Source organism: Molothrus ater, chromosome 18, assembly GCF_012460135.2.
Source record: "Molothrus ater isolate BHLD 08-10-18 breed brown headed cowbird chromosome 18, BPBGC_Mater_1.1, whole genome shotgun sequence".
Lineage (NCBI taxonomy): Eukaryota > Metazoa > Chordata > Aves > Passeriformes > Icteridae > Molothrus > Molothrus ater.
This window is the reverse complement of record NC_050495.2, coordinates 12,472,396-12,500,292: the sequence shown is the minus strand read 5'-3', so window position 1 is coordinate 12,500,292 and position 27,897 is coordinate 12,472,396. Positions and strand designations below refer to the sequence as shown.

Here is a 27,897-nt window from a genome sequence, read left to right as displayed (position 1 = left end):
CTGCTCCTCTCCAAGGTTTGGTCCTTGCCCCTCTTCCCTCAGGATAGGGATCAAAGCCATGGGCAGCCAGCCCAGTCACCCAGTTGGATCCTGGTGTTTATTATTCTTTATTATTTTTTCTTCTTCTGAAGAAACAGAGAGAGGAAAAAAACCATCTCTCTCTGTCCAAAATCACTCATCCTTCCTAATAATGAGAGCTGTCAGCAGCCCTGCTTGGCGAGGAAATGATGCTCACAGTAAATATTTGGTCTGGAACTGATTTATGGGTGAAAATAAACGAGATTAGTGCTTAATCACTGCCTTTCAGGAAGGGCTTTGGGCCGGGTTGAGCTCAGGGGGCTGGGGCCATGCCAGGGGAGCAGCTCTGTGATTTTTGGTGGGGTTGGGATTGAGGAGCAGCAGTGGAGGGGATGGACTGGATTTGGGCCACCAGGCAGGGATAGATGGGATTTTGGGAAGGAATTGTTCCCTGGGTGGGTCAGAGAGAGGCCACAGAGCAGCTGGGGCTGCCCCTGGATCCCTGGCAGTGCCCAAGGCCAAGTTGGACATGGGGCTGGGAGCACCCTGGCACAGTGGGAGGTGTCCCTGCCCATGTCCTTTAATGAGCTCCAATGTCCTTTCCCCCCCACCCCATTCCATGGCTCCATGGCCATCAGCTGTGGGCTGACCCCAAGGAGCTCCAAGCCAGGAGAGCTGCTCAGCTGGACCAGCCTGGAACATCCACCCCATCCTGAGCCCAGCGCACCCAAAGGGGTCCTTGCAGCCACCCTAAACACAGCAGCAGCTTTCCTGTGTGAGGAAATAATTAACTTATTAGAGGATGGTTTAATTTTCTTCATTAAGAGGCCATTTCCCATCGCCTGGCAGGGCCAGATGCCCCAGGCATGGCAGGGAGTGGTGGGACATGCTCAGCTCCAGGGCCTGCCCACCCTGCCAAGGAACAATTCCCAATTCCCAATATCCCATCCATCCCTGCCCTGGCAGTGGGAGCCATTCCCTGGGTCCTGTCCCTCCATCCCTTGTCCCCAGTCCCTCTCCAGCTCTCCTGGAGCCCCTTCAGGCCCTGCAAGGGGCTCTGAGGTGTTCCTGGAGCCTTCTCCTCTCCAGGTGAGCACCCCCAGCTCTCCCAGCCTGGCTCCAGCCCTTGGAGCATCTCTGGTGCCTCTTCTGGACTCTCCCCAGCAGCTCCAGGTCCCTCCTGTGCTGTGCCCCAGGGCTGGATTTGGGATGCAGTGCTCTGTTGGGATGCAGGGATTATGGATGGAGCATTCCAGGAATCCTTGGGGTGTTGCACTGCCAGGATGTTCTCCAAGGATCTCTGTTCCAGATCCTGCAGATCTCCAGCGGGCTGAGCTGCCTTTCCCAGGGCTCTCTCTGCTCCTCACTCCATGGCAGCCAGAGAGGATGAGCTGGAGCAGCCCCGAGTGCCAGGATCCTAGCCCAGCCCATCTGAGCTGCCAGAGTCACTCTGCATCCCAAATCCTTTCAGTCTGGTGCAGCTTTGGGATCATCTGAGCCAGCAGAACAACACTGGGCTTTGTCCCAGAGTGGAAAAATGGGACAGGAGGAAGAGGCAGGTGTCTCCTCCCCCTGCTCTGCAGAATTTAATTTCTGAGGAACTTCCCCCAGTGTTTTGGGTTGTCCACACCACAGCCCTGTGGTCCTGGGACTCTCTTGGGGTCCCTCACGTTCTCCACTGCAGCCCACCCTTGCTTGGCCCTTTATTTGATGTAGTGACATTAAATGTGACCATTTAGGGGATTTGACAAGGTCAGCAAGGCTGAGGCTGATGAGCTTTTGGACCAAATGATTTTTTTCACCCAGGTTCTCAAGAGGAAAAGCTCTGAAATGTTCCTTAATGAAAATTGCCTTTGTTTGGTGGCAGGGAGGGATTGGGAATTCCCATTGGGAAGCTGCATTAATTATCACATGGGAAATGATGCAGCAGCACCTCCATCCCACGGCTGCCACCAGCTCGTCCCCAACTCCTTTCCCTTCACTTTTCCCTCCTTTTTCCTCTTTTCCCTCCCAGAGTCAAGAAGAAGAACAAGCCCCTGAACCTCAAGATCCACAACAGCGTGGGGAGCTGTGAGAACATCCCAGCCCAGCGCTCCCCGCTGCTCTCCGAGCGCTCCCTGCGCTCCTTCTTCGTGGGGTACCCGCCCTTCCTGCCCTCCACCCCGCCCGTCCACACCGAAGCCTCCTTCTCTGCAAGTGAGTGCCCCCAGGGCTGGGAGGTGCCAGGCAGGGGATGGGACTGGGGAGTTGTGGAGTCAATGGTTTGGAGGATGTTGGTTGAGCGCTGTGGAATGAGCCCAGCCCTTGTGGAGGTGCCCATGTTGGTGTTTAGAGATCTGTGGGTGCTTCTGGGCAAAGATAGCCCAGACTTGATTGTTTCTGGTTTTTGGGAAGGCCACGGAGGTTTTTGTGCTGTCTGGGGTGGTGGCACTGCCTGGATGTCACCATCTGAGGGCTGCTTTGTAAACCTTTGTGGTTTCACCTCTGTGTTGAAACCTCTCCTGCTTGCTGGATGTGGAGTTTTGGGAAGCCAGTCCTGGTGCAAACCCCGTGGAGCTGATCTCAGCAGCCAGCCCTGATCCCACCTGGCAGGGCTTGGTCCTTTACCAGGAGATGCTGCTGGTGGCACTCACTGGGTGGGTTTGGCTCCATGAGCCCACCCAGGCCTGACCCTCATTTCCTGGTCCCAGACCAGTGCTGGGATTAATTCCACAGAGACTGAAACTTTTCCAAGCCAGGCGTGGCTCTTGGCCCAAGAAGAGCTTCCCTGGAGAAAACACGTGGCAGCTGCTGGGAGTGATTCCCTGCCAAGCTCCCTTTGCCTCTTGTTCCTCAGCTAAAACTTCCTCCAACTCCACATCTAGGCTGGCTTTCTGTCACCTTCCCTTCCCTGGGTTTTCCCTTGTTTCCTTTCTGGAAATGTCTTCCTGGCTTGTTTTGGGGTCTTCCACTCATTCCTCCTGCTCAAGAAGCAGGCTGGAGAAGGTTTGCAGCCAGAGGGCTGGCAGCCAGATTTCCTTTCCTTTCCTTTCCTTTCCTTTCCTTTCCTTTCCTTTCCTTTCCTTTCCTTTCCTTTCCTTTTCCTTTCCTTTCCTTTCCTTTCCTTTCCTTTCCTTTCCTTTCCTTTCCTTTCCTTTCCTTTCCTTTCCTTTCCTTTCCCCTTCCTTTCTTTCCTTTCCCCTTTCCTTTCCTTTCCTTTCCTTTCCCCTTTCCTTTCCTTTCCTTTCTTCCCCTTTCCCTTTCCCATCTGGGGTCACTGAGGGCTCATCCAGCCAGTCCTGCTGTCCTTTTCCTCCTGTCCCTTTGCCTTTGGGGACAGTGGCACCTGGCAGGAGCTCTGCATGCAGACCATGCTGTTCCCAGAGATTTCCAACACCCAGCCCCAGGTTTGCCCAGACCGAGGGGCATTTCTGCCTTGCTGTTTCCCACACGGAATTGTCTGTACTCAGCTCACAGCCCAGACCAACAGAGCAGGAAGCACGGAGCAAACCCCATTCCCAGCCCCCCCTGGAGTGTCTCCTTGGATTAGTTTTGATCAGGGTTGGATGCTGTGCCGTGCTGTGACATCCTGATGGGACGTGGCGCGGCCACAGAGGGACACGATGGCAGTGATGGGCTGGCAAGCGACCAACCCTGCCAGAGAGGTGTCTCCTCTCATTCCCCTCCAACCTCCCTGGCTGCTGGGAATGTTTTCTGGGCTGGGTGGGAGCTGGGTTTCCCCAGCTGGTTGATCCCTGCTGGGAGGTTTGGCATCAGTGGAGCTGTTTTGTCGTGGTTGAGATGGAGACAATGCAAAGCAACGCACTCTGTTTGCAGAAGGCTTCAAACCTGTTTTTGTTGCAGCATGCATGCTTGTTCTACATTCTCACAAAGCTCACAAGTTTGCACTTTACTCATTGGTCAGGAAAGACAAACAAAGTGCTCATTGGAGCAGGCAGTTGCAGGTTTCTCTTATTTCTCCTTCTTTCTTTCTTGGTTTCTTTGTCAATGACCTTGTTAGGAAATTCTTTCAGGGTAAACGCGGATCCTCTTACCAAACTTCTCTCTGGCTCACAGAAGTCACTGTAAAACCTCTTCCACACTGTTTGGTCCTTGCAGGATCAACATCTGTGTGGGTTACACCAAGCAGGGCAGATGTTTGTTTGTAGGGAGCAGAATCATGGGATGATTTGGGATGGAAGGGAGCTTGAAGCTCATCCCTGTCCATGGGCAGGGACACCTCCCACTGGAGCAGGTTGCTCCAAGCCCTCCCTGCATCCCAAGGATTCCCTGTCCCCATCCTTGTGGTGGTTCAACAGCTGAGCTCTCCACAATATCCCATCCCTATGTTTTTTTTCTAAAAATCCCTCTTCCCTTTTCCTCCTGTGGGATCAGCACAGCAGCACCCAGATGCTCTGGATTGCTGTGGAATTACTTCCCTAAGCACGGAAACACAAAAATTGTTGTTGTTGTTTGTTTGTCAGCTGGAGATGGGTGAGGGGAGCCCAGCCAGGCCCTGTCCCTCCCTGGCTGTCTCTCCATGTTTCCTTTCCACAGCCTTGCTGCTCCTGGCAGGAACACGTTCCCATCTGACTCATCCCTGGCCTGGGTCAGGAGAGGGTTTGGATGCTTCCCTCTGGTTTTTAACATCCCTTTGTCCTGATGGGAATGGATTTTCACAGAGGGCTGGAGGGAGCTGCAGAAAGAGCCTCTTCTTCCAGCAAATCTGGCTGGGGGAATCACAGGATCATGGAATATCCTGAGTTGATCCTCAGGGATCACTGATCCAGCCCCTGTCCCTGCCCCCCAACAATCCCACCCTGTCCATCCCTGGCAGTGCTGCCCAAAGGCTCCTGGAGCTCTGGCAGCCTCGGGGCTGTGCCCATTCCCTGGGCAGCCTGGGCAGTGCCAGCACCCTCTGGGGGAGAACCTTGCCCTGATCTCCACCTAAACCTCCCAGCACAGCTCCAGCCAATCCCTCTCACTGTCACAGGGAGCAGAGACCCGAGCTGCCCCTCAGAAGTTGTAGAACAACTGGTTTAATGTGGTCTCCAGGATGTCCCCTCCCTGCCCAGTCCTGTGTGACACCTCCACCACAGCCACCGAGCTGCTGCTCTGCCCTGGGGGGATTCTCCTGAATCCCAGTCCTGCCTCTTCCCCTTGGCTTTGGGAGTGAGGAATTTGCAGTTTATGGTGTCGAGCATGAGCAGGATCCCAGCCAGGCATGGCCAAGTGACAAGTGGTGGCTGAGATGCCACCAGGGCAGCCCCCCCAGCTCCTGGAAGAGCCCCTGAAGGGCTGACCTCGGGAAAGTTTGGTGGAATCCAGGAAAATGTCCAGTAGGTCGGGGTGGGATTCCCAGAGCCCTAAATCCAGTTTTTCCTTTGGAAAGCACCAGGCTGGACCCAAGGATGTGACAGTGGTGCTGAAGGTGACACAGGAAAGTAGCCAGTGCCACCCATGCCCCTTGCCATGGTCACCCCACAGTGCTGGGGTGGGTTTTGGGGGGACACTTCTCCCTAACGCTGTCCCAGCCCCAGCCACCTCCAGGAGGGCACTTCCCAAAGGGAGCCTCCTTTCCTGGGGAGCACCAGGGGTTCCCTCCTCCCTGACCCTGCCCTGCATGTGGCTGGAGCACTCCCCAGCTGTGCTGGCAGCTCCCTGCAGCCACATCTGGCCACAGCTGGCAGCGAGGCTCCAGAGGGTTTCCCACCCTGGCAGTGGAGTCGGAGGGCACAGCTTTGTCTGGATGAGCCTAACTGAGCCTGCAAGGCTGGGAACTGGGGGGGAAATCCCCATGTCAGGCTTTAAGGCAGCTGAACATGGCATTTGAGCTGGGTAAATGGGATTGTCATGTCGGAAAGGGGAACTGCCTGGGTTAGAAAGGGATTCTTTCCTTACTGGAGCGATGCTCTGGGAGCAGCTCCTGCTTCAGATGATCCCCCCTGCTCCAGCTCAGCTTTGGTTTCATCCTGCTGGATCCAGCCTGGGTCATCCTTCCACCCACTGGAGCTAGCTGTGATCCACAGGGTTGGAAGGGACCTCAAAGGCCATCCCAGTCCAACCCCCCACATGGACAGGTCTTGTGTTGGGAGGGAGGAGGAGAGGAGGGAGGGAGGGAGGGAGGGGGGGGGGAGGGAGGGAGGGAGGAAGGAAGGAAGGAAGGAAGGAAGGAAGGAAGGAAGGAAGGAAGGAAGGAAGGAAGGAAGGAAGGAAGGAAGGAAGGAAGGAAGGAAGGAAGGAAGGAAGGAAGGAAGGAAGGAAGGAAGGAAGGAAGGATCTGACTCCATGTTCTCAGAAGGCCAATTTATTATTTTGTGATGCTATATTATATTAAAGAATACTATACTATACTACAGAATACAGAAAGGACACTTACTCAATGCTAAAAAGATAATAATGAAAACTTGTGACTCTTTCCAGAGTCCTGACACAGCTTGGCCCTGATTGGCCAAAGAGTGAAAACAACTCACAGCAGAATCCAATGGAACAATCACCTGTGGGTAAACAATCTCCAAACACATTCCACACCAGCACAACACAGGAGAAGCAAATGAGATAAGAATTGTTTTCCTTTTCCCTGAGGCCTCTCAGCTTCCCAGGAGAAGAATCCTGGGCGAAGGGATTTTTCAGAAAATGTGACAGTGACAGACAGGGACACTTCCCAGATTCCATGTGGAATATCTGCCACACGCACTCATGCAGGGAGCAGGTGATGCCTTTGTACCTTGAATTCTGCATGGATTTCTATCCTGGGGAGGGAAAGCTGCTGGAGCAGCTGCTCTGGGATCTCTCCCATGCTATTTTGGCCCTAAAAGCAGCACGAGCAAGGCCTGTGGTGTCTCATGAAGGGACTTTGCTGCAGAGCCTCTCCCTGGGGTGCTTGGCTCCCAGCTGTGACCATGGGGAAGTAAACCCAGAGTGGTGGGGAGACACTGGGACAGTGTCCCTGGAGCTGCCACGGGCTGAGACATTGGAACTCTGTCACTGCAGCTGGCACAGGTGCCCAGAGCAGCTGGGGCTGCCCCTGGATCCCTGGCAGTGCCCAAGGCCAGGCTGGACAGGGCTGGGAGCAGCCTGGGGCAGTGGGAGGTGTCCCTGCCCATGGCACGGGTGGCACTGGATGAGCTTTAAGATTCTTTCCCACTCAAACCATTCCATGGATATTATGATTTGTCTCAGGACTGGGATTTTTGCCTGGTGGTGGAGATATTCCTGATCCTGGGTTTCTTCTGCTGTTGAACTCTTTTGGAAAGAGGCTCCACCCCAGTGTCTCCTCCTAATTTCTCCAGGGGATTCACCCACCTTGGGAGCATTTTGGTGACATTTGGAATGTTTGGGATAAGTGCAAAGCCTCCTGGCCATTCCTTGGCTTTGCAGTGACTCATCCTGGCATTCTTACCAAGTCCACTTCCATCAATTTTCTCTGTCCCATTCATAATGGGAACGTGTTTGCTGTAGTAGTGTTGGATTATGGTCTTATCTGACCACTCTACAAATCCATTTCCCACATAGCAGGATAAGGAGGGTTTGTTGATCAGGCTGTCTCTGTGATGGATAACACGCTCCCACCAGCTCCCTGCCATCCAGACAGGGGCCAGGAGATGAGGAAGGGACAATTGTGACAAAGCAGTGCCCATCCCTGGGGTTCAGCACCGCTGCCACCCCTGGAAGATGCTCCAGGTGTCCTTGTGTCACAGACATCTTTTATGAAAAATCCTTTCCTTGGGATTTTTTCACCTGAGAAGCTGAGAGGCCTCAGGAACAAAATGTAACCAATGGTTATCTGCTGCTGTGGAATGCAACAGGTGCATCTGGGATTAGCCTCATGTGGTTGTTTCTAATTAATGGCCAATCACAGCCAGCTGGCTCTGTCCAAGCCACAGGCCTTTGTTATTCATTCTTTCTTTTTCTATTCTTAGCCAGCCTTCTGATGAAATCCTTTCTTCTATTCTTTTAGTATAGTTTTAATATAATATATATGATAAAATAATAAATCAAGCCTTCTGATAATGGAGTCAGATGCATCATTCTCTCTCCCCTCCATCGGAGTCGCCTTTGATTTACAACATCCTTGGGGAGGCTTTGGGGCTCTCTGAGGGCATCCCCACCCACCCCATGGAGGGTACAACCCCAAAATAACGAAATGGGGAAGCTCAGGTGCTTTTTCCATGCAGGACATGCCCAGGCAGCCCAGCTGGGGCCCAGCCAGAATCCACCCGGTGATGAGACCCCGATCTTGGCCTTATCCCCGGGCGCTGCAGGATAGTCTGGATAACTCAGTCCCTGTGGGAGACAGAGTGCCCAGTACCCCGTCAGCTCACAGCCATGGTCACCCTCAGCAAGCTCAGTGATTTCAGCTCTTTAGTGATCATCAGCTCTCTCAGGATTCCAGCTCTTTGCTGGCTTGCTAGGGCGCCTTTGGCTGAGGCAGAAGCAGACACGAGAGAGGAGAAGGAGAGGTCCTGGCGGTTCCACAGCGATGGTTTATTGAGGGATCTGTGAAAGGTTCCAGCAACAGCTCTTCTTCTGTCAGATGGGCTAAACCAGCTCCTTTTTACAGGGTATAGGGGCATCCAAACTTGTCCAATAGTAAGGGTTAGGGAAAAGTGACCTATGGGGTTCCAGAGATAAGCTATGGGGCGAGGGGTAGAAGACAGGAGCTTATTTTACTGTCTCATCATGACTCAGCAGCTCCTACCGTTAAGTCTCAATCCTCCATGGAGCTCTCATAGGCCCCATAGACTCTGCCACAGCCCGGCTCTGCCGGGACAGCAGCGGGGGCGTCACGGCCACGGCAGCGCCGCCGCGTCCCCGTCACCTCCGAGGCGCCGGGTGCCACTCAGGAGCTGTCACAGCTGCCTGTCACCGCCGGGGAGCGGGCTGCCAGGGCTCTGCGCCGTGTCGCCTGTCAGGGACACGCCGGAGGTGGCTGTCACCCGTTGCCCAGTTGGTTTTCCCCTTTCCCGGCTCCGCTGCCGGCACAGGTGATCCCATCAAGCGCGGCTGTTGATTTTGGGATGAGCTGAGCAGGAGCCCTGACCTTTGCGAAGGAAAACACGGCGGTGTCGGAAGGAGGGTGGCGCTCCCTGCCTGGGCTGTCACATCGGGAAGAGGGGTTTGGTTTTTGGGAACCCCTCGGGAGGCAGGGATGGGGTGGGTGGCCGGGGGATGTCTCCATGGGGCTGCTCAGTGGGTGCCACCCTGCGAAATTCCGCTTGTGCCCAGTGAAATGCCAGCTCGGAGCGGGGGGAACGAGGTGAGGGGAATTATGGCCGGGAGAATTCGGATTTTTGAGGCAGGCAGGAGGCTGCTGGTGATAAATAAAGGTTTTAAATAATCAGTGGCAGGGGGGAAGCTCCGGGGTGCTGGAGAGAGGGAGAATGGGGGAGAGGCAGCCGCTGTCACGCTCCAAAGCTTGCGAGGATCATCCGATCCCGCGGCCACTTCTCCATCACAAGATCCCCACGACAAAACCCGACCGTCCCACCCTGAACCAAGACCGGCTCATGGTGGATTCCCCCCTTGTAATTAACGCTAACTGTGATAATGGGGGGGTTTCAATGAGAATATTCCTCCTGCGCTGGGGGGAGACTGCTGCATCTCCCTCTGAGCATCCGCCCGAGTTTACCCTGCCAGGAATCCGGGTAGAGGGGAGACTCCCCAATTAACCCCAGAGCCCCCCGAGCCCCCAAGCCCTCGGGGCTGCTCCCCGGTGCCTCTCCCTGCCCTCCTGCCCCACTCCGCTGCTTTGCCCTCCTGCCAACAGCGGCTCTATTGTTAAACGCCGCGATCCTACGTGGCTCGCTGCCGCTAATGAAGGTAATTAGCTGTGAGTCACGTCGGGCTCATTTATGGTACGAGGTCAAAATCCCCGCTACACTTCAATACATTTTTGCAGCGAGCCCATTTAGAAAGTAATTAAAAGGCTCAGCAGCCGCCGTTGCCTCCATCCCCTCTCCCCCTCGCCGGGCTGGCAGGATTTAATTGAGGCCAGCCGAAAGTTAGTGGGAATAAATTGTGGCTGATAACGTGGAGGTTGTAATTTAATTCCGGGAGAAGAGCTGCTCTGGCCGGGGGTGTTTGGCTCTTCAGAGAGAGTCATTGGAGGGAGGGGTGATGACAACTCAGTTTTCTAACAAGATTTAGCGAGGGGGGAGTGATGACAACTCAGTTTTCTAACAAGGTTTAGCGAGGGGGGAGTGATGACAACTCAGTTTTTGAACAGGATTTAGTGAGGGGGAATGATGCTCAGGGAGGCTGGGCATAGAGGGGTCACTCACCTCTGGGATGTGTGGCCCAAATTCCCACCCCTGGCAGGTTGTGGAGGGTGAGTTGTCACAAAGAGTGGTGAGAAAATATCAAAAATTTTGGCAATGTGGTGCTGGGGACATGAACTCCCCTCCTCGGCTTTGAAGGGAGCTTATAAAGATTAGGGAGAGTGACTTTTTACACAGTGGATAAATCCAGGACACAGGGAATGGCTTCCCACTGCCAGAGCGCAGGGATGGATGGGATATTGGGAATTAGGAATTGTTCCCTGGCAGGGTGGGGAGGGGCTGGAATGGAATTCCCAGAGCAGCTGGGGCTGCCCCTGGATCCCTGGCAGTGCCCAAGGCCAGGCTGGAATAAACTGGGACAGTGGAAGGTGTCCCTGCCCACGGGAATGAGATGATTTTAACGTCCCTTCCCACCCAACCCATTCCATGCTTGTGTGGTTCTGACATCTCAATTGCTGCCTCTGCCTGAGGAGTGACCAGGGAAGAGAAGGATCCAGAGCTGCTGCTGGTCCGAGGTGCTGGAGCAGGATCAGCCTGGGCTGCTCCAGGATTTCTAACCCGGGGGAGGGATGTAAATGTAACCTTCAGCCGCCGAGTGCAATTAGAGCCCCGTGCCTGCCGCGATATTAAAATGGGATATTAAAGCAAACAGCGGCTCTCCCCACTCCCTGGGCTAATATCCAGCGCCTGTTTAGCCAGGGATTTGCTGGCACTCTGAGCAAACAGCCGGGAGCCACCGCTGGTGCCCGGGAAACCTCTCAAACCCCCGAGTGAAAATCCAGCCTTTGGATCCCGGCATGGAGCCGCTCCCGGGGCTGGGCATCCTGCGGGGCAGGACCTTTCCCGTGGCCGGCAGGAGGAGGAGGAGGAGGAGGAGGAGGAGCAGCTTTTCCACCCTTGCCGAGGCTGAAGGAGAGGATGGAATCCAAGCATGGCCATGCTCCTGGTTGCCTTCCTGCCCCAGCAGTGCCAGTGAACTTCCCTCTTTGTCCTTATCCCTCTTCCCTGCTTTTCCCTTGGAAGGAGAGCCCCGGGACTGCTTTTACCTCTGTTCTTCCCCTGGAATAGGAATGGAATCACCTTTGGAGTGGCTGGCACTCAGCTTTTCCTCAGCTGCCGCCTCAAGCTGTGATGTCTTATTAAAAACTGACAATGAGGCTGCTCCAGCTTTATTTTCCCTTTCTTCTTTGGACGTCCTGATGTGATTCCAGAAGTTTTGCAATCCCACCCTGCCTGCACATGGGTGCATCCTCTCCTCTCCTCTCCTCTCTCTCCTCTCCTCTCCTCTCCTCTCTCTCCTCTCCTCTCCTCTCCTCTCCTCTCCTCCAAACTGGGTGATGGGATCTGGGACAGGAGACCCCAATTCCCACAGCCCCACAAATCCCAGAGCTCTGGTTTCCAGCAAGGAGCTCAGAGAGGCATTCCAGGGGGAAATAGCAGGAAAATCCCATTTTTTGTGCACATCCTTTGCTCTCCTTCCCAAAAACTCAAGCCCCAGCTGTCGATGTTGTTACCAGCGCTGTTTTTCTGGTCTCTCCCTGCAGATACGCTGTCAGTGCCTCGCTGGTCCCCGCAGATCCCTCGGCGGGATTTAGGAAACTCCATAAAACACAGGTGGGCCCCTCCCCCTGCTGGGGGATGAGGGATGGGCCTCTCCCTCCCCATCTCTGCTCCAGGACACCGAGACTGGGGACATTCCCTCTCTTTCCCATGCTGGGCTGTGCTGTGCTGTCCTCCAAGCCCATTTCAATTCCATTTCAGTTCAGATCTGGTTTAGATAAGGCTCAAGCTGCTATCAATAAATCTGTGTTTTATCTGTGACCTTGCCAGCCTTCAGCAAATTCCCCATCTCTGGATTAGAACCCTTCCATATCTCCCTGAAGAGGGAAAGGCAGCGGGAAGAGCGCTGCTGTTTGATGGGAAGCTGCAAACATTGGTCCCCAGGGCAGGCAGGGGTTTGGGGGTGTCTGGGGTGGCAATCACAGGGAGTTGGGGTTGGATTCCCTTTGGAACAAACTTCCAGAACCAAAGGAAGGCTCGGGGTTGTGTTTTGGCACCCCTAGAAAAATTCCTCAACACCTGCAGAGGAGTTTGAGGGCAGCAGAGAGAGGATGAAGCAGGGCTCAGGGGATGAGTGAGGCTTCAGCTCTCCCTCTCTGTTTCTCTCCACAGGTTTTCCACCAAGTACTGGATGTCTCAGACCTGCACCGTCTGCGGGAAGGGAATGTTGTTCGGCTTAAAATGCAAAAACTGCAAGTATGGCGCCGTGCTGGAGCTGTGTGTGTCACTCCTTCAAACCGGGAGGGGATAATCGGGGTTTTCTCGGGGGAGCCGAGCAGGAATTTGGGCATGGAGAGACCAGCCCGGCTCTCGCCAGCTCATCCTCACAGGAAGCTTTAATGAGCCTGTGAAATTGGGTGAATAACACCCCAAAGCAGGGCTGGGCTGGTGTCTGGGATGGGATCAGCTCCTCGGGGAGGATGTGCCCGCCAGAGCTCGGCTCTGCTCGCTCCAGAGCTCTGAGTCAGATCCTGACAGTGCCCCTTCCCCAAGCCTGGCTTTAGATCCCAGGTTATGGAGATTCCCGGTGGAATTATCTGCAGGACCAGGCAGGGATAGCTCTGGCCATCAGGTGGGTTTTGCCCACAGTTTTGGGCTGTAACCTCTATTTCTGCCGAGTTTTGGGCACCTCTGCGTCCTGGCAGGGCCCCCGAGGAGCCGCATCAGTTAATCCATGGTGCAAAGGAGAGGGGATAAAACGGGACAGGAGTGGGGAAAAGAGCGAGGCAGAGCCTGGGGCTGCTTCAGCTGCTCCAAATCCGCCACAGCCCGGCCTTGGACAGATCCATGCGGCCACCAGCGCTGGGGAAGTGCTGCTGGGGCCGGGATTGCCTTTCCTGGGGCCGGGAGCTGGGGATGTGCGATTGTCTGCGGGTAACGGAGCGGGAACGATCGCTGCTGCCGCTGTTAAGCGCTGATGAGTTGGTAAATTGGGATTTAAACCTGCCTAGAAGCGCTCGCTTACTCCGCAGCTGGAAGGGATGGTATCGAACACAGGGATTCTAAAGGGGTGATTCCCGTTCTATCCATGCTCAAGGAACTGGAGGCTTTTCCTGCGAGCTCTCCGTGCTGGAGGAGGGATCCCTGAGCAAGATCAGGGATGCTGTGGCTCTGGCTGTGCAAATCCTGCTCCCTGTAATCCTACAGAAAAGAACAAATCCATTTCCTGGCAGTCAAAAGTTGGCACTGAACACAAGGCATTTAGGTTTTTTTCCAGCCTTGCCCCGGCGCTGCTTTCCCCAGAAAGCAGAGGGGAACCAACAGGTAAAACAAACAACCGGACCCCAAACCCCCCAAGCCTCAAATACCAAATTAATTCCTGCCTTTCCCTCTAGGAACAGCTTTGTAATAAAAGCTAACACGGGCAGCTCCTGAATTTTCATTACCCAGCTCATTGACTTGAAGCTGCCGTTCTTTTTTTTTTTTCCCCCCATCATTTCCCCTTGTTTTGATAAATCCTTTCCTCCTTTTTCCCTTTTCCCCCATGGCTTTCTGCCGGCCTGGCAGAGCAGTGAGCTGGGAATGCGTTTCCATCCTTAATTAAGGAGGAATGGGAAGGATTTGGGAGTCTGCCCATGCCTAAATGCATGACCCGGGGGTGAAGCCCTCCAGACTCCTGCCCGGGCTCCGGGAAAAAAGAAAAACAACGGGAAAAGCTCTGCAGAATATCCAGAGTCTGTAAATCGTCTCTTTATTTTGGCTAAATGTCCTTAATGAAGGCAGGAGAGGGGGGCACAATGGCAGGGATACATTAGGGATTGGGGCAGCCACTTCTTCCCCCTCTGCTGCTCCTGAATTTGGTAAAGCATGCAGCAGCAGGATGGTGGGAACTGGGTTTTCATGGAACCATGGAATGGTTTGGGCTGGAAGGGACCTTGAAGCTCATCCTGTCCCACCTTCAGTACACCCTTCCTCCCAGTGCAGGGCTCTGATCCTTTTACTGCAGCCAGCTCTGGCAGAAGTGACAATTTGGGGTGTCCTCAAGCCTGGCTGGCCCAGAAAGGGGCAGTGGGGCAGAGCCGCCAGGTTTGGGAATTTCTGTGCTGCCCCATTGGGATGGAGGTGTTTTCCAGGGCTGTGCAGCCCCTCCTGATTGCCCAGGATGTGCATCCCACACTGTTCCCCATCCCTGAGCTGCTGCTTGGGAATGGTGGGGAGCAGGGAGCCTGGAGGGCTCTCAGACTGAGTGAATGACCAACACCCTGCATCCAGTCACTTTCCCAGGGAGAAAAGGAGGAAAAAACTCCATCAAAGAATCCCAGAATGGCCTGGATAGGAAGGGACCTTAAAGCTCATCCCATTCCACCCCTGTCAGGGGCAGGAACACCTTCCACTATCCCAGGTTTTGGACACTTCCAGGCATCCAGGGACAGCCACAGCCTCAACCTCCCTCCCAGGGAACAATTCCTTCCCAATATCCCACCTGTCCCTGCCCTCTGGCAGTGGGAAGAAGCTCCCCCCTTATCCTGTCCCTCCATGCCTCAATGTTCCCTTCTCACTCCTTTCTCTCTGTCCCCTGCCAGGCTCAAGTGCCACAACAAATGCACCAAAGAGGCCCCCCCGTGTCACCTGCTGATCATCCACCGCGGAGGTGAGGCCCCCCCGCTCCCTGCTCCGAGCCTCCGGGGATGGTTTTTTTTGGGGGGTGAAACTTTCGGAAGCTCCCCCGGGGGGTTCGGGAGCCGCACCCGGCCAGGCGGGGTCCCCGGCGGGACGGAGGCTCCCGAACCGCTTGGGCGCTCCGGGGGAAATGTTACCCACCGTTTTTTCCGCTTGTAGGGAGACGAGCCGGTCGGGGCGAGGCAGATTTGCATTGCAAACCACTTCCACCCACCCTCCCCCTGCCTCCTTTTCTTTTCAGATTCCCCACCGCACGGGGTAAGTCCAAACCAGGTTTTCGCCTTTTTGCTTCTGTCGAGAGCTCAGGGCGGACGGGGGACCCCGAACCCCCCCGGTGCATGCGGGGTCCCCGCGCCGGGGACGCGGCCGTGGCCCTGCGGATGCTCGTGGTGCTTTTTGGAGCTGCCTTATCCCGCTCTCCTGCGGGATAGAGAGCCCGGCCTAAAATCCGCACAGAGACAGGCAGAACCTTGCAGCAGGACGGCGGGGCGGCGCTTCCCCACCTCTTTTCTTCCAGATTTTGGCTCCCTTTGCTGGCCAGAGGACCGCGACTGCCTGAGAGAATCGCTCTTGCCTTGAATTTTGAGCTCTTAAAGCTGTTCCTTTGTGTTGAATTGTGAAATATCCCCCCCAAACCCGCTCCTTGGTTTAATCCAGGGGAAAAGGATTGTGCTGGTGGCACCTCAGAGGGGGCAATTTTACAGCCCCCATCCCACCCCACGCCCTCACTTGCAGCAAATTTGGGTGGAAGCGGTTGAAGACGCCCCCTCGTCAGGCTCGGAGCTGCTGCAATCCCTGCCCGGGAGGCAGGGAAGGGGCAGTCGGGCTCCTGGGATGGGCAGGAATTGGGATTTAGGGCTGTGATGTTGCCAGAGCCGGAGCTGCCCGCTGTGTGTTTTAGGAGCAGCATGGCTTTGGGGTGGCCTCAGCATCACTGAAATACCTCCCCACTCCCCCCAAAAAAATCCCAAACCCAGCTCTTAAATCCATTATCTTGGAGTTAAACAGTTCCTGAACCCCCCCAACCTTCAGGCTGGCTTTTCCCAAAAGATCTCCCTGCTGGGAGCGTTCAGAGCCGGCTCCTTCCCTTCACCCCAGAAAGCTCCAGCAAGGAGCAGGATTGTGCTGGCTGAGCCCCGGTTCACAGAGGGGCCGTGGCAGCTGCTGGAGCCCCCAAATTGCTGCCTCACACCCCGGGGGGGGTTGGCTGTGGCCGGGGTGCAGGAGGATCCCGAAGCTCAGCTGCCATCCCAGGCTGGAAGTGCCGCGGGAATCGCTTTGGAGAGCGGTTTGCAAGCACGGGGCGACCCCTGTGACAGGGAGCTGAGCTTTGATGTCCTTCCCTCTCTCTTCCCCTCCTCTCCACCCCCCTTTTCCTCTCTCCCTTCTGAATCCAGCGAGGTTGGTCCGGACAGAGTCGGTGCCCTGCGACATCAACAACCCCCTGAGGAAGCCCCCGCGCTACTCGGACCTGCACGTCAGCCAAACGCTCCCCAAAACCAACAAACTCAACAAGGTGAGCCCTGAGCCCCCCCTGAGCTCCCCAAAACCAACAAACTCAACAAGGTGAGCCCTGAGCCCCCCCTGAGCTCCCCAAAACCAACAAACTCAACAAGGTGAGCCCTGAGCCCCCGTGTGCACACCCTGCCACAGGGACAGGACCCCCTGCACACAAAGATCCACAGCTTTGCATTCTTTTCAATCCACACCTTTGGAATTCTTCTGGTTGGAAAAGATCTTTTAAGAAAATTGAGTTTGGTTGCTCCCCCTGCACTGCCAAGGCCATCGCTGCCCCATGTCCCCAGGTGCCACATCCACGTGGCTGCTGAATGACTCCACCCCTGCCCTGGGCAGCTGTGCCAGCGCCTGACTGCCCCCTCCATGAAGGAATTACCCCAAAATCCACCCTGCCCCTGCCCTGGCCCAGCCTGAGGCCGTTCCCTCTGCTCCTGTCCCTGTTCCCTGGAGCACAGCCCGACCCCCCGGCTGTCCCCTCCTGGCAGGAGCTGTGCAGAGCCACAAGGGCCCCCTGAGGCTCCTTTGCTCCAGGCTGAGCCCCTGCCCAGCTCCCTCAGCCTCTCCTGGGGCTCCAGCCCCTTCCCTGGACACGTATCCTGTTTATGACTGTGTTCACAGGGGTTCTTGGATAAGGGAAGAGATGAGAATGTTGACTCTATGATCAGAAGGCTTAATTCATTATTTTATGATATATATATATATCTTACATTGTCACTATACTAAAAAGAAAAAGAAGGACAGGTTTTCTCAGATGCTAACTAAGCTAAGAATAGACAAGAAAGGAAAGGAATGATAACAAAAGCAGCTCTCTTGGACTCTGTCCGAGATAGCTCGATCTTTGATTGGCCATTAATTATACACATCTAAGATGGGCTAATCACAGGTGCACCTGTTGCATTCCACAGCAGCAGATAACCATTGTTTACATTCTGTCTCTGAGGCCTCTCAGCTTCTCAGAAGGAAAAATCCTAAAGAAAGGATTTTTAGTGAAAAGATGTCTGCAACAGTATCCAATGAAGTTATTTCTTTTAGAGATAAAATGGGATCAGCATTTCCACAACAGCCTGGATCCCTGTCCTAGTCCTGCTCTGTTGTGGCCTCTCAGTCTCCAGGTCCAAACTGAATTTGGGGTGGTTTGAGGTCTCTGCTCCCAGTGGAGGCTTTAATAAATAACAAATTTATTGTTGCAAATAAAACCAGCCTGGAATTGGATTGTCCCTGGCGAAGCTGCTCAAGCCAGACCTGACAGAGCACCGGGCTCACTCCTGCTCTGCCTTGATACCATAAACCCATCACAGAGCTGGCTCTGATGGAATTTAAAGCCTGTTGGCCTCCAGTGGAAAATTCCTTGGAGGAAGGGCAGGGTGAGGGGTTGGCAGGCTGGAAGTGCTCAGAAAGAGGGATATCACTGACCTGATGGGGAATGGATCAACAAAACCCTGAATTCCTAAAGCCTGGCTGGGCTCCTCAAGCCCTCAGCATCTTCTGGCTCTGGGGAAAGTCTGGGTACCAAGATGCTCCTGGAGACTGATTTTAAACATAAATCTTTTTAGGAATTTCTTGGTGTAGGGATCTGCTCTGGTTTTGTTGTTTTGGGGTGGTGCTTTTGTCCTAAGCGCTCCCATTCAGGTTGAAATTTCCCCTGAAAATATTCTTATTTCAGCAGGGCCCCCATCTTACTTTGGTATTTCTAAAAGCATTTCTTTAAAGGTATCCTGAATAAAATAATGGAATGGCCTGGGTTGGAAGAGACCTTAAATTCCTCTAATCCCAACCCCCCGTGAAATCTTATTGTTTTGACCTTCACTGGTTGTTTAAAAAAGAATTTACCTGACCAAGATTATTGAGCATGGAATGATGACCAATATGGCTTTCCTGGAAAGCCCAGCTCATTTAAGAATTAATTAATTAGGACAAAATTGCCTGCTGGGGAAGGCTCGTGCAGATTTTTTAACCTTGGAGGGAAATTCTGTGGGGATGGGAATGCTCAGCACTGCTCACACCCTGTTCAGTGGCTCCAAGTTGGGCAGCCAGGGGGGAAATCCTGGCCTCGATTTTCCTTTTGGGATCCAAGACATCCAAGCAGGTTTTCCGGCCTGTTGGCTCCCTTCCCATCCACCCCATGTGCACCCACAATCGATGGCCTTGACTGGGAGGAGTCAAGGAATGCTGAGGAATGTCTTGGGATGCATTGGCTGCTCTTTCCAGATCCCTCTGCTCCCTGCAAGGCCCTGGACTTTGGCTCCAGGGAGCCCAGCAGGAACTTCCAGGACCTTGTTGTGCCCAAGGACCGAGCCCCAAGGTGGTGACCCCGATTCTGGCTTTGGTGGCCGTGGCTGTGCAGAGCCAAGAGATTTATGGCACCCTCAGCCAGGGGTGAGGGTGGGAAAGGAGCCAGTTTATGGTGGGAAATGGCTTTGGGGAATACAAACAGCTTTGGGAAAAGCTGTTTTCTAGGATTTCTGGAAGAAATGGGTGGGATGATGTCATATTGTATTTGTGGGGTGCCCTGAAGAAGGAAGGAATGATGAATCTGACTCCATGAAGGCTAATTTATTATTTTATGATACTATATTTTATTAAAGAATACTATACTATACTAAAGAATTCAGAAAAGATACTTACTGAATGCTAAGAAGATAATAATGAAAAGTCGGGACTGGAAAGAATCCTGGCACAGCTTGGCCCTGATTGGCCAAAGAGTGAAAACAATTCACAGCAGAATCCAATGGAACAATCACCTGTAGGTAAACAATCTCCAAACACATTTTAATGAGCAAAACACAGGAGAAGCAAATGAGATAAGAATTGTTTTCCTTTTCTCTGAGGCTTCTCAGCTTCCCAGGAGAAGACTCTTGGGTGAAGGGATTTTTCAGAGAATGTGAATGCCACAATGTCCTTTGTCACCCTGGGTCCTTTGCACCTCGGATTGGCACCAACCAGCGCTGCTCTCACCGCCTCCTCTCCTTTCCCTCCTTCCCTGTGTCCCTCAGGACCACATTCCAGTGCCCTACCAGCCAGATTCCAGCAGCAACCCCTCGTCCACCACGTCGTCCACGCCGTCCTCGCCGGCTCCGCCGCTGCCGCCCAGCGCCACGCCCCCGTCCCCGCTGCACCCCTCCCCGCAGTGCCCGCGCCAGCAGAAGCAGTTCAACCTGCCAGGTAATGCCACCCCCTCCCCGTGTCCCCACCTGCCCCCCCGGGGGGGACTCGTGTCCTGGGGTGTCCTTGGGATGTGGGACAGTTCCACCTAATTCCCGTCCTGGGTTTGCGTCGGGGTGGGTGATAATTGCTGCCCCGAGGTGTGCAGGGTGTCTCTGCTTCGGCCCGCGCAACTAAAAAATGAGTCTGGACTCTTCACTTTTTGGTCTTGAGGTTGTTTATTAATTTTTATCTATAAAATTTTCTTTCTGTCCAGCCAAGGTCTGCACACAGGCACTCTGACCGCCCCCGAGGCGGTGTTGTCCTTTTATACTATAACACATTTACACTTAATTCCCAATACCTATCACCCATGCTAGACAGTGCACTTCTACTCTAAACCAATCCCAAAGTGCCAACATCACAGCAGAAAATGGAGAAGAAGAAGAAGAAGAATTCCTTCTTGGATGGAGGAATCCGCCCAGATTCCTCCATCTTGTCTCCATAACCCCCGTCCCAACAATCCTAAAATCTGCATTTTCCCCCTGTGATCATTTTGTTATTATACTATTCAAACCTGTGAGACTTTCATGTCCTCATACAAAGCTGGCAACTTGCTCCAGGGGTCAAAATCAAGTCCCCAGGTGTTCTGGGCTGCGTGCCAGGGTCTCTGAGCCCCCCAGCAGGGTCCTTGGCAACTCTGGACACCCAGAGGGATGAGTTCCAACAGGTGGGGAGAAGGTGGAAGTAGAAATGAGGAGAAAAGGTGACTTTGGGATAATTCTAGTTGGCAGTCTCTGGTCAAACCTCTTGCTTGAAGAAGGGTCAGAGCCCAAGGCTTGATCCAGTCTTGGAATCCTCCAGGGTTGGAGCCAGCCCAACTTCTGCTGCTCTTGAGGCTACAAAGTCTTTCCAGGCATGCATTTTCCATTTTTCCATGCATTTTCCATGACATTTCACCTCAAGCACTGACAGAAACCAGGGGCTGACCCCTCTATGAGGGCAAACTGGGTTGACCCTGACATGTTTTTGAGGTGATGGGTCCCCAGCAGGTTGGCAGTGTGTGGGGGGTGACAGATGATTCTGGGAATCATCTGTGGCTTGTCTGACGTGGCTTGTCCCATGAATCTGGACCTGGGATCCATCTGCTCCAGGAGCTCCATCTCTTCAGGGATGGTGGGACAGGCAGGGAGGTCGTGGTGGCTGCAGGACACAGAAGTTATGGAAGATGGCCCAAAAAGCTCCTCCTGTCTGCCTTCCCTTGGGATGTCCTGCTGCTCCAGGAAAGGTCCCTTCCAGGAGGGACAGGCTCAGCATCACTCCTGGAACTGTGTCTACCTGCTCCCAAAATAGAGCTGGTGAGGGGAGAGGAGATCTCTGGGATGCTGAGGCACTCCTGGCTGTCCCGGGGGTCCTGCTTGGTCCATGACCTCCTTGCTGGACCAGCTGGAAGCATGAGGTCCTGAAGCCCCAAAATCCCAGGATTAATGAAGTGGTGCGGTTGGAAGGAGGGTCAGGATGGCTTCTCTAGAGGAACCAGGCAGAATCTTCAATGTCCATGGTGGTGCCTCCATCTTGAGCAGTCTTCAGTGAGAGAGGAAGAGGAGGAGGAGGAGGAAGCTGCCTGGCAGAATCCATCACTGCAACAACAAACACTTCCAGAAGCTGGGAGACGCCCCCCAGCAAACCCATCATGTGCTGTGTGCCCAGAGAGGGGGCAGTCCCAGAGCGCCTGGCATTCAGGCAGGATCCTGGAATGGCACAAGGAAGCCCTGAGCTGCACTGCCAGGAATGGTGTGACCCATCCAGAGGGTCAGGATTTCACCAGGCACAGCCCTGGAGCCTCCAAGGTCTGGAGGACACGGTGTGAGTTCCGTCCTGGTGTGACCCAGCCCAAGGAGTTCTTCCAGAGCCAAAGTGTCCCGGTGTCTCAGCATCCCAATCCCCCTGCTGGGCCAGCCCTGGACCCTGCCTGGCTCTGGGGGCATCCAGCCTCTGGTAGCCCCATCCTGGGTCACTTCTGCAGCAGACACCTCCCGGTGGGGTTTGTTGGGACATTATTTCATGGATTTCACCCCCCTTTGGGGTACTTGGAACACATTCCCAGCTGGCAGAGCCAGAGCAGGGCAGGATCAGACCCTGGCATCTCTGGGGGTGTTTGCTCCCTGTTTTATTCCCATTTGGAGCAGGATGGGATCCAAAGCAGGACCTGCCCTGCTTTCATCTTCCCAGCTGGGAAGTTTTCCGTGGTTTATCCCATCAAGATGATCATCTCAGGGATTAGGATTTGAGCTTGGAAATGGTGACATGGTGACCTTCTCCTGCTGGAATTACCTTCCAGGCTCCTTTGATGTTGGCTCAGGTCCTGCTGCAGGGCTGAGGTCGGACTTTGGGGTCTCTGAGCTGGAGGGGGGAAGCTGAGCCATGGCCCTTGGGTCTTGGTGATAAGAAGGTGAATTCTGAGCTGCTGCCAACCTCTGGTGGCCTCAGCAGCTCTGAGTTCTTCACACCCATGACCTGCCTGCTCATGGAATTGGATCAGTCCTTGGGCTGGAGATGGGAGCCAGTGGATGTTCCCAACACCCAGAGCCTCTCTGAGCTCTGGCCTTGGAATGTGGCTCCTGGAACTCCTTCCAGGAAGGACACGGCTCCAAAACAAGGGAAAAAAGGATGGAATGTGGCCCAAATGGGCAGCAGTTCCAAACCCATCACTTGGCGTCTCCATGATGCCAAGAGGTTCCCAAATCCCACCTGAGGGCCAGGACTCTCACCCTGCTGGCTCTCACTGGTGTCCAAACCTTCATGGATGACATTGACACTCTCCAAATGGTGCAGAAGAGAAGATATGGGGGGGAAAATCAAGTTATAACCCAGCAAAAGTCTTAATTTATTGGCCTGGGCATCCTATGTGCCATTTCAGAATATGGAATATTCCATATGGGGATATGGAAGTGGGAGAGGTTGGATCACACAGGAGGGGTTCACACAACTGGGGTTGAGGTTTCCTGGTGAAGAACTGGGCACAGGCTGGAGCTTTTCCAGCTCCACAGGTCAGTGTTGAACCCTTGTTCCTCTTTTGCAGCCTCCCATTACTACAAGTATAAGCAGCAGTTCATTTTCCCAGGTAAGGCTCTCTGGAAGTTTCTCCTTGGATGCTGGGGTTTCTTCTGCTGGGGATGGGTGCATGGCCAGCCCTCCAAACCCCTGGATTTGTGCTGGGGAGGTCGTGCTGGGGTGGGATTTCTCCTCAAAGCCTATTGATGCTGCCAGGTTGGGTGGCCCTAAGTGACCCCCAGCCCTCCTCAGGGTGTCACTAAATGGGACCTGGGGGTGCAGGGTGGTGTTTAACTCCCCTGGGTGCCCCCAGAGATCTCTGACTCCTCTCTCCTGTTGCCAGATGTGGTGCCTGAGACGCCAACCCGAGCCCCACAGGTCGTCCTGCACCCTGTCACCTCCAACCCCATGTGAGTGACTCCCCCTTCCCATCCCCTTCCCTCTGCACCCCAAATCCTCCAGGCCCCCATGGGTGCTCCCCTGGCACTGGGGGCTCAGGTGGTCCTGGTGAGACCCCAGAGCTCCGGAAGGTTGAGAAGGAGGGCAAGGGGTTAATTTATAACTCACAGCTCTTCACTGCTAGGAAAAAAAAATGGATTTCAGTCTAAAAAGCCCCAGCCCAGGGGATTAATTAAATTATAATTGAATTATAATTAAATTAAAAGCAGATAACCAGCATATCTTCACCACTTCCAATATTTTCAAGCCCAATAAACTTTGGGCTGAAAAAGCAGCATCTTTTGGGATGGGAAAAGCAGCATTGGGAAAAGCAGCATCTTATCAGTATTAGAACCATCCCTCCCCAGCAGGTCGAGCCCAAATCCATCATTCCTTGACATCCTGGAGCCTGTGCTGCTCCCACAACAACATTCCACTGCTCTGTGGATCTCCTGATCCTTACTCTAAAGGCCATTTTGGAAGGATTTCACAAGCCAGGGGTTTAAGGGACCAGGTCTGTCCCCAGTTTGTGGCTGGCTTGTCCACACTCTCCAAATTCCACCGGGGATGCAGTGGAGCAAAGGATGGAATCACTTCCCTTGGGAATTCATGGAAAAATGGTGAAGCCAAAGCCTTTTTTCCCTCTGCCTAAAGGAAGGTGTCAAAACATAGGATTTTTGGGGAGGAAATTTAGATATTTTTTTCAATATCTAAAATCTGTGATTCCCACTGCCTCCCCACCACTGAAATCATCCCATGGGAGCCATCCTGGGCTTGGCTGGGTTAAACATCTGTGGATCCTCGGGAGACAGGAATCTGTGCCTGGGATAGCAATGAGGAGTTGGCTGCTCCTGCAAACCACCCATCCATGGAGATGTTTTGCAGCCACTTGGGCTTCCCGAGATGCTCAAAATACCAGGATTGACTCCTTTTCTGCAGGATCCTGGGATTTATAGTCTTTAGTGGCCATGGAGTGGGGTAGGACTTGTAGGACTGCCATGTCTGAGTGGCCTGGGGTGTGTAACTCCCCTGGGAAGAGATTAATAATAATAATTTATAATATATTTATATGATGTTTGAAACCATCCGAGCTGTTTCAGTTGATACCTCATTCAGAATTTCCCTAATTCCCCATTAATTGTCAGGAGCAGCAGACCCCAATCATGGACCTGGGGGTGGGAGGTGCTGAGTGAACAGGGAAGGGAAAGAACTTGAAAACCAGTCAGATTTGGGTGCTTTACTGCAGGGAGAGGACCTCCAAGCCCTCCACTTCTCCAAAATGATTGAAAAGGTCCTTTTCTTTCCTTCTGCACTTCTGCTTTGGCTGGGGTTGCTTGCAAAAAAAATCTTAGAAATCCCTGAAAATGCCTCAATTGTGGTCAGAGTCAGTGGGGGGGGTGAATCTGTCCCTTTCCCTGGGTTAGTGACACCTTCTCCTCTCTGATCCCCTTATCCCCGGGGCAGGAAGAGGGACTGCTCCCCAGATCCCAATGTTTTTCCATGGTGTTAATTCCATAATTCTTTTAACAGCCTGGAAGGAAACCCATTGCTTCAAATTGAAGTGGAGCCCACCTCGGAGGTGAGATGGCTCCTGTGCTTAATGGGCCTTGGTTTTAAGGATATCTTGGGGCACATTTCCTAGGAAATGGAGACGTTTCCCATCTGTGCAGTGGAATTGCTGATAATTGAATTAAAGTCCAGGCATCCGTGTCCCCACCCCATGGAGAGGGACCCTCCTGGGCTTCGAGTTTGGAATTCAATGAGGTTTTTCAGGAGGCATTAAAAATGCGGTGGGAGGGAAGGAAAGGAGAGGGAAGACGAGGATGGAGCTTTTAAGGGGTGTTGTAAATCCTCTAGGAAGTCTAAATGGACCATCAAGGGGTCTGGGAATAATGGGAATTAACAGAGCACAGCTCAGCCAGGGGAGGATGAAACTGTTTTAAGACAAATTAATTAAATCTCTGATGGGTCACAATCTTAAATTTAGCCCCAGGATGGGGTTAAATGGCTCCACAGGGAAGCGGTGGAGTCCCCAGCTCTGGAGGGATTTAAAGCCCCGTGCTTGTGGCACTTGGGGACATGCGATTGTGGTGGCCTTGGCCATGCTGGGGAAGGGTTGGAGTCTATCCCAGATGGCTTTTCCAACCTAAAGGGTTCCATGATTCTATAAAAATCTGGGATTCTGCCAACTTTGTGTAGAACAGGGCTGCTGCGTTGGGGTTGGGAGGCCCCTACCTGGTTCCTCTGCGTCTGAACGAGCAGGAGTTGGGTCAGTGGGGTTTTTCCCTCAGTTTCCTCCCTGGTTTATAGTTCCCCATGCCCTTTGCCCACCACAGAATGAGGAAGGGGCCGAGGAGGTGCAGGAGTCCGAGGACGACTTCGAGGAGATGAACCTGTCGCTGCTCTCGGCGCGCAACTTCCCGCGCAAGGCCAGCCAGACCAGCATCTTCCTGCAGGAGTGGGACATCCCCTTCGAGCAGCTGGAGATCGGCGAGCTCATCGGCAAGGGCCGCTTCGGGCAGGTGTTCCACGGGCGCTGGCACGGCGAGGTGGCCATCCGCCTCATCGACATCGAGCGCGACAACGAGGACCAGCTCAAGGCCTTCAAGAGGGAGGTCATGGCCTACCGCCAGACCCGGCACGAGAACGTGGTGCTCTTCATGGGGGCCTGCATGAGCCCTCCCCACCTCGCCATCATCACCAGGTTGGGGCTGTTTGTTTCTGTCCAAAAATTTGTTTTCCCTGTCCAAAAAACGCGTTTTCCCTGTCTGTTTTTCCTCCAGTCCAACTTTGCCATTGGGTTGAGTTTTCTCCCCTAAGGAAGGGATGTTCTCCATGTTCTCCACATGCTGGGGTTTATGGTTTGGAGGACACAGCAAATCCAAAAGTCTGTCCAGGCAGGACATTCTTCTGTAGGAGGGGAGGTCCAGACAGGAATGGTTTGTTTTATCCAGGGGTAGGAAGCATCATGGAATCATGGAATGGTTTGGCTTGGGTTGGGAGAGACCTTAAAGCCAATCCAGGGCTTTAACACCTTCCATTGTCCCAGTTTATTCCAGCCTGGCCTTGGGCACTGCCAGGGATCCAGGGGCAGCCCCAGCTGCTCTGGGCACCCTGTGCCAGGGCCTGCCCACCCTCCCAGGGAACAATTCCTAATTCCCAAGATCCCATCCATCCCTGCCCTCTGGCACTGGGAGCCATTCCCTGGGTCCTTTCCCTCCATCCCTTGTCCCCAGTCCCTCTCCAGCTCTCTGGAGCCCCTTTAGTAACTGGAAGTCTGGGAGGCTCCTTGCAACTTTCAGGGGAGTGAGGTGGGATCTGGGGGCTCCCAGACCACCCAACACCTCCACAGCTTTCTTGGTCTCAAGGCATTCCCAAATATCTGCCCTCACCCACATTTCCAATGGGAATGCAGCACAGAGTCTCCTGGTGTAACCCATGCTTGGTTGGGCAAAAAATCCCACCCGACCTGGAGGCAAAGAGGCTGCAACTGCTCCCAGAGCAGCTGTTTTCATGGGAAATGCATTTATTCCAGGGAATTCTGTGATTTCCTTCACCTCCAGACCATGCTTTCAGCCATGGACTGGACATAGTCCTGCTTTTCATCCCACTCTGGGTTATTTTCTCCCAGAGAAGTTTCTCCAAGGTGAGGTTGAATTTTCCTCCTGGCAGCATTTCAAAAAGCAATGGAATGGCACCGCTTCCAAGAGCCATCAGTGATGAAATATTGCATCATCTTTCCCTAATGTCCCTATTTTTCCCTTGAAAGTGGCACCTCCCAGTCCCTGATCCCAGATGAGGTGGCTCTGCAGGTGCTCTGCTCCCTCTTTGTCCAAAACAAAAGGGTTTCACCCCAAATTTGTGTTACCTCATCCTTGCTTGGGTGGGTTTGTGGACAGTGTTTGCCTTGGGGGTTTCACCCTCTGGGGTCAGGGTGACTCCAAAGCGGGGCCGTCTCCCCAGCTGGCGACTGGAAAAAACGACGCCTTTTATTCAGGACCAAAAAGGAGCCATCTGGGGAAAATTCCGCAGCATTTCCATCTATTGGGTAGCTCCAGGCCAAAAGCTTTTGGGAAAGTGTGCAAACACATGTATTGATGGATGAGTCAGAGCCCCCATCCGTGTGTCACAGCGCGTTCCCAAAGGAGAAGGCGGCGTCTCCATCCCGTCCCTCTGCAGCCCCCATTTGCTCAGCTTTTCAGGGCTATTCAATAGCAAAACCTGGGAAATTTATTCCTTGATTTTTTTTTTAAATTTTTTAATTTGAGCCCTGGAATGTTTTCTCTTCTGTTTTCTATTTGAATGGGTCTTTCTGTAAAAGCAGAAAGGTGCCATTTTTGACAGCTGGACAAAATCAGTCTGTGTGCTGCTGCAACCTGGTGAATTAATGTGAGGAACGTGTAGCTCTGCTCGTCCTGTTCCTCTTCCAGCTGCACTTGGTCCTGTTTTTTAAGGTCAAAATGTAAATGTATTAAATTGCCCGAAATACAACCCAAGCTCACAACATTTCCAGGCATCATTTGCTTGTTCCTACAACCCACTTTTATCTGCATCCTTTGAAAGTTGAACCAATATCAGCGTTAAAACAAAGTAAGATTTGATGGGATTTTGAGAAGGAATTGCTTCCTGGCAGGGTGGGCAGGCCCTGGCACAGGGTGCCCAGAGCAGCTGGGGCTGCCCCTGGATCCCTGGAAGTGTCCCAGGCCAGGTTGGACATTGGGGATTGGAGCAGCCTGGGATGGTGGAAGGTGTCCCTTCCACCTGGAATGGGATGAGCTTTAATGTCCCT

General features: G+C 53.6%; 1 protein-coding gene across 1 annotated transcript in view; it reads left to right on the top strand.

The window, feature by feature from the left end:
- KSR2 (kinase suppressor of ras 2) overlaps window positions 1-27,897 on the top strand; it is a 60,993-nt gene that overhangs the window by 2,414 nt on the left and 30,682 nt on the right. Inside the window, exons 2-12 of the mRNA XM_036393442.2 lie at window positions 2,033-2,214; window positions 11,822-11,891; window positions 12,450-12,533; window positions 14,861-14,928; window positions 15,117-15,215; window positions 16,355-16,473; window positions 19,469-19,637; window positions 22,699-22,740; window positions 23,014-23,080; window positions 24,639-24,687; window positions 25,445-25,812. Of these exons, the coding sequence (XP_036249335.1) occupies window positions 2,033-2,214; window positions 11,822-11,891; window positions 12,450-12,533; window positions 14,861-14,928; window positions 15,117-15,215; window positions 16,355-16,473; window positions 19,469-19,637; window positions 22,699-22,740; window positions 23,014-23,080; window positions 24,639-24,687; window positions 25,445-25,812 (1,317 nt within the window). The remainder of the gene's footprint in view (window positions 1-2,032; window positions 2,215-11,821; window positions 11,892-12,449; window positions 12,534-14,860; window positions 14,929-15,116; window positions 15,216-16,354; window positions 16,474-19,468; window positions 19,638-22,698; window positions 22,741-23,013; window positions 23,081-24,638; window positions 24,688-25,444; window positions 25,813-27,897) is intronic.